The sequence below is a fragment of the Monopterus albus genome, unplaced genomic scaffold (assembly GCF_001952655.1).
Source record: "Monopterus albus unplaced genomic scaffold, M_albus_1.0 scaffold57.1, whole genome shotgun sequence".
Lineage (NCBI taxonomy): Eukaryota > Metazoa > Chordata > Actinopteri > Synbranchiformes > Synbranchidae > Monopterus > Monopterus albus.
In genome coordinates, this window is record NW_018127937.1 from 285,262 (window position 1) to 295,373 (window position 10,112).

Consider the following 10,112-nt stretch of genomic DNA (forward strand, 5'->3'; position numbering starts at 1 on the left):
GGTTGGATCAGGAAACACAGTCAAAGTGAGACATCTCTCCTCTGCAGGATCTCCACTCTTAAGTCTCATATTCGTATGTGGAAGTTACTGCAGACACAAAACAAACATCGTCATTTTTATCTATTGCAGCAAAGTCTCAGTTTAAACTAGTATTACATTTAAAATAAAAAAAACCTGTACTGTAGTGTGTCACAGACTCAGTGTAATGTCTCCCCAGGTCTCATTCTTTAGGACGACAGAGGCCCTAACATGAAGAAGGAGGTGCTGAGAAGAGGTGAGGTTCTCCTCCAGGACTCCAGGATGTGAATGAATCAGCTGATGCTCATATTCTGCAGCTCGTCTATATCAGCTCTCACAGTCTTATTACGCTTTATCTCACCTGTTTGCCATTGTAACAAGGCCCACGAGCCTCATTTCCTGCTACTCTGTGAGCGGCGGTCTGTTGTGATAGGCGGATTTATGACTGAACTCACCGAGTGGACAAATCCAGGCCTGCTCCTCTCCTGCGTCTTGTTTCTGGGCGTGCTCTTTGTGGACTGAGCGGGTGAAGGAAACTGCACTGTGGTGGATCTTCAGCACTAAAAGCAGTTTGTTCAAGATGCACTGCTGCTTTTGTGGGTTTTATTTGTCTGAGTGACGACTCTGGGGCTGCAGCTTTGTGCAAGATTCAGCTGCAAGTGTTGTTGTCACATGTGCACAGGCAGACCAGAAAACAACATCCTCTCTCCCAGTACTGGGACAAGGCTGGAGCTGGTTTTAAAATGTGACCTAAAGGTGAACGAGCATGGCACATGCGACTCTCCAGAGAAACCAAATGACTGAACTGGGTAGTACTGCACTGTTGTACTTCATGTGTGTACTGCATCAGATGTAGCAGAGCCACAGGTCAGAATGTTTAGAGCAGGTTCAACAACATCCATCCATCCATCCATTTTCTACACCGCTTAGTCCCAAATGGGGTCACGGGGCGCTGGAGCCAATCCCAGCCAGCTGCAGGTGAGAGGCGGGGTACACCCTGGACAGGTCGCCAGTCCATCGCAGGGCTAACATGCAGACTAACAACCACTCACACATACAATCACTCCTACAGGCAATTTAGAGACGCCAGTCAACCTATGCTGCAACCTATGTCTTTGGACAGTGGGAGGAAGCCAGAGCACCCGGAGAGAACCCACGCAAGCATGGGGAGAACATGCAAACTCTGCACAGAAAGGTCCCGTCGTGCTGTGAGGCAACAGCGCTAACCACCGCGCCACCATGCTGCCCGGTTCAACATCACTGTCACTAACTCCTTATGTTCTCACTGTCATTTCAAGTCTGGATCAGGCTCAGGTAAAACCGTGAAGGTTTCCTGGAGTTTCTCGGCTCTCACTCTGCCTGATGATGGGGACGGGGTCTGACTATGTTCACCCGCATGTCTCTGCTCCACAAAGTCTAAGGCTGTTCATTTGGCCTCACAGTCTGGAGCCGCTGCTGCTTGAATTTGCGTTTGTTTTGGGGGTGGAAACTCAAAAAATGTCTAGGGCTTAACTACCTGAACTCAACCTCCAACTTCATGAGGTGCAAGTAAAGAGTGAAGAGAAAACTGCAGCGCTTAAAGAATAAAACCTTAAGTAAAACAAGGGAAAACAGAAGATGTAAGACATAAATGATGGACAAGATCAACCCTGTATTTTACAGTCTCAGTCTTCTCCTGTGGCTCCACGTGGTGACAGGTGTGTTTTACACAACAATCCACGTCCCACACTTCAACCAGACAACAATTTTGATCTTTGTCCATTCTGCAAAATTGCACTGGTGCTTTAGTGCCACCTTACAGAAATAAAAGTCATTAAATTAAATAAAGGTTAAGTCTGGATAATTTCAAGAGTAAAGTTGCGAACTCAGAATAGCTTTTTTCCCCCAAATATTCAGTTTTTATTCTGACTATACTCTGACTTTATTCTCACAGTATTGCAACTTTACTCTTGGAAGAGTCTGCCTTTATCTCAGACTTTTATTTTTGTAGCATGGAACTAAAACAGCACCAATGCCACACCTTGGTCAACACAGCAGAGTTTACAAAAACAGTGTGTTGTGGTACCTCAGGAAGTCCGGAGCCTTGGAGATCATGTTCTCGAAGTCGGAGAAGGAGAGTTTGCTGTCTCCGTCGAGGTCGGCCTCTTCGATGGCTTTGTCACAGACCAGCGCGACCTCCTCTGGAGTCAGCTCTCCTTTGGTCAGCTTGTTCAGAGTCTTCTGCAGGTCCTCTTTGCAGATGAAGTTGTCCCTGTTGAAGTCTGGAGCCGAACCATAACATGAGGAACATCAGTAGAAACATTTGACAGAAATGTGCCAGAGTCTAAGGACAAACACGTTACCGTAGATTTTGAAGGCGTATATGGTCTTAAGCTCTCGGGGTGAAGTTTCACAGAGAGCAGAAAACATGTCAACAAAGTCGTTGAAGCTCAGGTTCCCCTGTCCGTCTTCTGAGAACGTCTCCACAATCCTCTCTCTGAACGGGTTCTCCTGTTGAGACAACACAGTACAGTCTCTGTTATAGATGGGCCTCATGTGAACGGAGATAGGAGCACTACACTGCTACTGAACGGCTTTATGGACCATTTGACTGACTGTTACATGTCCTGCTGTGTGCATGTCTCTTGTTTCTTTTCTCTTTGTCTCCCCCCTGCTGACACTACATGGGCTGTAGGTTCCTTTTCTGACTGGTTATGGCAGCAGACCCACCCCAGCTTCTTCACCCGCCCGCAGTTGGTCCATGGACTGAGCACCCAGCACAGCTCCCATGATAGATCCTGTCCTGTGACCGGGCTGTTCCACAGGCCCTGTTGCCTGTGTCTTCGACCCACGGCTGTGCATGTAGACTCCTCCCTCTCTCTGACAGTCAGACTGAACTCAAGAAAACTAAACTGCCCTTTTGGTCCACTCCTGTGTGAAACCAACCAGGTGAGAGTGGGGTACACCAGATGTTTCATAGAATTCACCGGTGGTAAAAACGTTAGGTTCGAGGTGAGTGCCACCCTCTGTATTTGTCTGGGGCATAGTGAGAGTGCTTAGTTTCAGCTTCCCCTTGTTTCCCTTGTTCCTACAGAGATTCATGGCATATTCACCAAGCATGCTGACAAAGGTTCCCCCCCTCCTGCTGTCTTAAGGCCTGTGCTGCGATGCGCCATGTTTGTTGAGCAATCCAGCAACAACAGTGCTGAAAGACTGAACTGACAAGAACTAGTCCAGTCAGAGCCTAGAGCCCACCTCTCATACCGTACTGCATTATAGAGAAGGTGGTGAGAAAGAATTGGCCCTGTCACCTCTGCTGTAAAAGTACCCCCCCGTAAAGCAATGAGTAGACAAATAAACAAGCTACGGCTGAGAGAACAAGAAAAGAAAAAGAATGCACAAACAAGAAAAGGGAATGCGCATTAGGAAAATAAAAATAAAATACTTATACAGAAATGTTCTGTGTCTCCTATATCTCCAATATTTTTCAGGTGAACACCAGGGCCCCCCAGCCCCTTGGGCCCCTGGGCCCGTGCCTGTTAGACCCATGCACTAACCTATCCATGGTGGAAACTATGTGAAATTATAACAAACCATCCAAAACAACAAAGCACCCAATCTGGCAATGCTGACAAGATGACAACAATGAACCAGCCATGAATGATAACATATTAGACACAGGTTCATTATCAGCTGTCTACCTTCAGCTCGGGCATAGTGATGATGAGCGTCAGAGGGACTTTGATGTCGGGGTTGTTGGTGTAGTCCAGCGGCACTAAGTGTGGAGCCAGCTCACGATATCGGCTATGTAACCTGCAACACAGCACAAGATTTAACCTGTGACAGGAAGTACAAGATCACTGCTGAAGGCTGATGTTAACTGTGACACCAGTGGAGGTAATGCCTGTCTACTACATGATGTTAGTCCACACTCACTTATCTCAACCACTGTCAACATGTGTTTCATCTGTCAGGTAGGCCTCTGAGAAGGAGGGGGTCCAGTTCAGACTCCAACAGACTGGCCAAAGGAGATACCACGCTTCTATCTCATTTAATGATCATCGATTGATTATCTAATGCATCCATGAGTGTGAGGTGAAACATTGGTTTTGATAAATGAGGAGAGAATTTCCTGAAGCAGCAGCTCTCACAGCCAGTGTTCATTATAAAACCATGAGCGTTAATACCTGTGATAAATCTGTAGCAGCGGGAGCAGAGCAGCAGAAATAACCCTGACCTGCTGTACACTTTAGCTAAACAAACGACCACAGGAACAAATACCCCGCAGACAAACAGCATTTTAATTGTAGCTGGAGTAATCTCAGCCTGTAAATCATCCAACAGGGAGGCTGGCGGGACTTTAATGGCTTAGAAAGAAAACCAGCCAGAGACTCAGCAAGTCTGGACCAAAATGAGGAGGCAGGTACAGCAAGGAAGAGAGAGAAGGCTAAGAGAGAGGTGGAAATCATGAATCACTTCATTCAGTTTAAACATTCACAGTCACTTCTTTTCCCTAAGTGAACACATCACTGTTCCATGAACTTAGCACGTATGTCGCTAAGTGAACACATCACTGTTCCAGCACGTATGTCGCTAAGTGAACACCATGAACTTAGCACGTATGTCGCTAAGTGAACACATCACTGTTCCATGAACTTTACACGTATGCTGTTGGCGCATAGCCAGCAGTGGGCTTGGGCAGCACTGGCCCACCCAGTCATGTTTCATCAAAATGCTGTGGAAAACCTATAAAAGTAAGGTTTCAAGAAATGCTGAAAGTGCCGCGTGGGCAGGGCATAGCTTTTCATGTGCACCTGGCATGAGGCTCGCGCTCATGTCTATGTTGTTGGGGAATAATGGGCACTCATGCATTGGAAGTGCTTTGGTGTACAAAAAGCAGACAAGGGAGCCTACTGAAACCCTTGAGAAAAGGGAAATAAGGGCCCAACACACTAAAAAAGAACTGCATGTTCAGAGGGATTAACCTCACACAGGAACCTCAGTCATAGTGTCTAGCTAAACCTAACCATGCTCTTAGCCTCCTGTTGGTGGGGTCCTCATGTCTTGCACAGAATCTAACCTTTATGGCTATATGTAGTTAATGCAATAGAAATGGAGTGTGTGTGTTCTCTTAATAAAAACAGGGCTTTGTGGTTTTTCATGAGTTTCTCTTAACAGGGCTTTGTGGTTTTTCATGAGTTGGCCATGGTATTGACCAAACAATGGTGCGAGTGCATGAGAGACATGCCTGTCTTTCTTAACATGCTCTGCTGATTATGTTTTTGTTTAATTTGCCACTGCATAGTAAAAGAGTTAAATATATGGTTAGAACAGAACATGAGCTGCAGGGTGTCACGCTGGTCCTGACTTTGACTTTCTGATGATCTTCTGACAAGCACCATGTTGTAGCAACATAAGAAACATAAAACTCATCTGTTGTTGTTGCAAATCGATTTTAGGCTATTAAAGACTTATTGTTAGGCTATTGTTTACACTGTTTTGTGCAGCCTTAATAGGCTATGCCCTGCTGCGGTAACATGAAGGTTTTGTGGGAAAAGATGGCCCATCCACTTTTGTATCAGCCCACCCAAAATACAATCTTTGCCTATGTCAGTAGTCAGTCAGTAAGTGAACGCGTCACCATCCAGTGCACTTCACATGAATCTCAGTAAGTGAATGCACCACCATATGTGTTTATTTGTCCCTGAAAGTTAAGAAGAAAACTGTTTGTTTTCTTGTTTTTGGTGACAAAAGTAAAACTAAACCTTCAGATAAACTTTGGAAAACAGTCTTGCACAGGACAGAATGTGGATTTCCATCATCTCCACTGGAATCTCACTAGTGATGGACCTGTTAAATACACTGTGGTCTGTACCGGACAAACTCTACACTGTTTAAAAAGCTCGGAGTCTCCTGGTTCTATCTGTGCAAAGGTCCTTATCACTGCAGCAGCTGGTTTCATTTTGCAGCAGCTCAGCACACACAACAGGAAAGTCACTGTTCACCTTTCAGTTGTCTGTGACAAAGACACAAGTCCAAACGCAATTTTCACCACAAGAAGCTTTAGTCCAGTGAATGTGCTGCTGTGGAGAAATGCCCAGCAGGGTTGTGGCTGTACTCAAACAGGTTGAAGAACAGGTGCATTATTTCCAGGCATGTTTGGTGTCAGTTCAGAATGAACACACAACCTGTCTACATGTTCATGTGAGCATAGAAATAGTGTTTTGAGCTGAAAAAACTGTGAACTCCCCTTTAATATGTTCATAAGACATATATTTTCATAAGTCTGCTTCATCACTTTTTTTTAGCTTGACAAGTATTACTGGAAAGAAGGGCTTTTATTGTTGCTGTTGTTTTGTTTGTTTGTTTTTGTTTTTAAAACATAAATGAACCAATACCTATTAAACCAATGCTAGAGACATAAAGCGCTGTGGAAATCATGCGGGTCACTCACCGCAGGATCTCTTTGCAGGTGAAGAAGGTGCAGTCCTGTGAACAAACAGACAAACAGATGTTGTTGAGGTGGGGCCAGTGAGCTGCTGATCCTCAGGGAGGATCTGCTTTCACAGCATCACATCCAGCAGGATGCAGAGGAGGCTGGAGCTCAGCCAATCAGCAACAGGAGAGACACCCTGCCCTTTCTATTCTCTTCTACTCTGTTCTGTTCTGCTGACCAGTAACGGGAAGCACATTATAAAGATGCTGTCTCTCTGAAACACGCCCCTGTTCCTTATCCCGGTTCTAGTCTGATAACTGTGCTTCTATTTGCGGGATAAACCCGTGTCGGCACGGTGTGAAAGCGTCCACGGTGCACATCATCACCTGATACGCCTCCAGCTGCTCATCGGTGAAGGTTGTCTGCTTGTTGCCCATCCTGCTCGGCCGATTCTCCCATCACACAGCTGCATCACACTGGACGTTTCTGCTGGTTTCAGGTATGGCTCAACCAGTTCGGGACAACATGTTCCAGTCCAGTCACAGGTCCACACACAGCGGAGACCTTCACGCTCCGGATCCGGGTCTGGCTGGTCTCCTCCCGGTCGCAGTGGAGCTCTGAGTGCGGAGAAAACCTGAGGCGGTGCGGTAGCAGCATGCTGCCTTCAGGTGCTGCTCGGAAAACACGGTTTTCAGGAGAGAGGTTACATTCACGTGTCCCTAGTTAAAGATGGGACAAAAGGGCGCAAATTTGACATCACCACGGATCACCTGACATCAGTAAACTGTGTATGGACGCCACCTGCGACAAACTGTAAAATAAGATACCTTCAAGTCATGTTGTTACACACAGAACAGTAATCTGCTCTCAGTCCTTCAAATGGTGATTTTACAGTAGTTAGCTGTTTAGTTTATTGGCTAAAATATCGCAAGTTTGCAGAAGAATATGATCAAATCACAGACAAAAATGGCAGCATTTCACCACTTCCTGCTACTATGTAGAAGTCACACCCCTTTATACAATCAAATAACTTATTAAAAACACACAGAACCGGGGGGAGATACTGCAATCAGCTTGATGACTTGATGGTTTCACTTCTGGGAGCTGGCATATATCTGACTTTATATGCTGTCAGCGATCCAAAACATTATTTTCTTGCTTTTACTCACGCTCATCAAATATTATGACACTTTTTGAGGTGAGGAAGTTAACGTTTAGATATTTGTTACTTTTGAAAAACACCTTATGTTTACATGACTGTGAACTCTAAGTCATATCATGTCCTATCATCATATCAAAGGGGAGGGGAGGGGGCGCAGGCGCATCCCTTATGTGGCTGGTTTATCAGAGAAGTTAAAAAGGATATTTCACAACCACAATATCCCAGTTAACTTTAAACCAGGGAACACCAGAGACTGGTCCACCTGAAGGACAAAACACCCAGACATAAACAGAGTGATGTGGTGTATGCAATTAAGTGTAGTCAGGAGTGTAACAAAGTGTAAAATAATCAGAACCGCTAAGTGGTTTTCTATTATCTATCATATGTGGCGCCCCTGGTTGATGAGAAGGTGTCGTGCACAGAAGCTGTGTGAGAGGTGGAAAGGGAAGGGGAGGGGGCGCAGGAGGAGAGTTCACCTCTCCTAAATGGAGCAGACAAAGGGGCGGGGGGATCCACTTAGTAGGCTAAACTAAGTCAGTGACACCTTGACTTCCTTCCAAATAACGCACATTTCATTCATAATATTATAAACAGACCTATAATTTGTACATTTTTGTTTTCTCCAAATTGTGTGAAATGGCTAATAAAAATAGGTAATACATGGTGAATTGGTTTAGTCTTGATTTCTGGTCGTGAGTGACAGTGTTGGGGGATGGGAAATCTGTTGAATATTTAGAATATTTATTCTATATTTTATTTGTATATTATTCTTAATATTTTATATTATTGTTGTTCTCTGCTCTTGTTATATTCTGATTAGGTTCTGATCACACCTGATGAGTGGCAGATCTCTCATGGCCTCTGTATGAAAGAGGTCAGACCAGTGCACTGCTCCATAAACTGCAGGCTCCAGGACACTCACAGCCAAACCTTCTGTTAGTACGTCTCCAGTGTTTGCTGAGACAGCGCTGCAGGCCTGGGAGGAAACCAGAGTCTGATCAGTCCAACTGGTTTACTGGTGAGTCCACACAAACATCAACTATTCTGAGAAACTGTGTAATCTCACAATATATTTATATTAGTTCAGCCTCTCCTGGGATTTATCTGTTATTGATTACACATTCAGGCTATTAATACAGATTAACTGCCAAATAAATGATGACATATTATTGTGTATTATGTCCATGCAGATTCTCAGTCATCCAGGTCATAGTAAGCTGCAAAAAACTTAGAAACTTGACTTGGTTTTAGGTCGAAGGCTTCATCAGTTACCGACCTAAAACCAAGTCCAGTTGATTTTTTTTTCTACGTTTTTTTCAGATTATTGTGTATTTGACAACCCAGCAGCAGCTACAGTAAATCTTGTTTTAACAAGACACCTTTCTCATTATAATGACATACTTTGCTCGTTCTTATGAACTACTTTCACATTAAAACGTTTTTTTTTTTCAAGTTATTACGACATACTGTATTTCCTGGTTATAATGACATACTGTGGACTATTTTGTCATAATAACAACATGCTGTATTTTCTCGTAATAACGTGAGCCCTGCCCAGCTTGGCTTAGCCCATTCAGTTCAGTAGCCTCTCTCTCATCAACACCCTCCCAGGCTCCAGACGGTCCTTGGGAATTAATGACAGATAAATCCACTCCCAATAAATAGTCTACAAAACAATGCATGAATGCAGCTTATGAGCCATGATAAATGGGCCGAAAAAGTACCTTGCATATGATGATGTTACCACAGGTCAAATCAGTGTGTGCGTTGCTGTCACCCGCTCCAAGCTGCAGGGCTCACGTTAGGGAGTCTAAATGACGTGATCCACTCTAGGGGCTGTGCCATGTCATATTAGATAGCTCCTCGGGTCATACAGTAAATTACATGAAACTATAGTTCTCTATATATTGATTGTACAATGACCACCAGATGCAGTGGGTTGATTGTACAATGACCACCAGACGCAGTGGTGGAAAACTTGAGCAAAATCATGTAAAAAATGTATGCACAGTGAGTACACTGCTATTAAATGTTCAGTTTGTCAAAATCTGATGATAAATCATAGATCACCTTCTAATTTTCCAACCTGGCAACCCTCATTATTGATGCCACACTGAGGTCACCCTGAGGACACTACGTCAGCCACTTCCACTCTGATTGGACCAAAGTGTTGGACCAACGATAGATAATCCTTTATTGTCATTGTAACATGCACAACTAAATTTTAAAGTGACCACCAGTCAGTGCAGCAATAAAAAAACACAACATATGAAATAAAACCATATAAAAACATAACCACTAAATAAACAACAACCCCCCCCCCCTAAACTGCATCTAAACCGTGTGTATACCTATATATTTCTATATTTATAAGTACTTTGTTTTTATTCTTAATTTTTCTAATGCACATTAGTTTTCTTTTCTTGTTCTCTCAGTTTTATCTTGTTTACTCATTGCCTTATTGAAGAACACTGTGCATGCACATTGAAAGCCGCTGTACCGAAGTCAAATTCCTGC

The 10,112-nt window shown here is 44.1% G+C and overlaps 1 protein-coding gene across 1 annotated transcript; it reads right to left on the minus strand.

The window, feature by feature from the left end:
• LOC109961632 (calcium and integrin-binding family member 2-like) lies at positions 1 to 7,115 on the minus strand. Its single transcript, XM_020602610.1, has 6 exons — positions 6,820 to 7,115; positions 6,452 to 6,486; positions 3,699 to 3,810; positions 2,361 to 2,508; positions 2,084 to 2,279; positions 1 to 87 (listed from the first exon to the last, which is right to left on the minus strand). The coding sequence occupies exons 1-6, from the start codon at positions 6,868 to 6,870 to the stop codon at positions 66 to 68; spliced, it is 564 nt and encodes a 187-aa protein (XP_020458266.1). The 5' UTR covers positions 6,871 to 7,115; the 3' UTR covers positions 1 to 65.
• Positions 7,116 to 10,112: the final 2,997 nt, after the last annotated feature.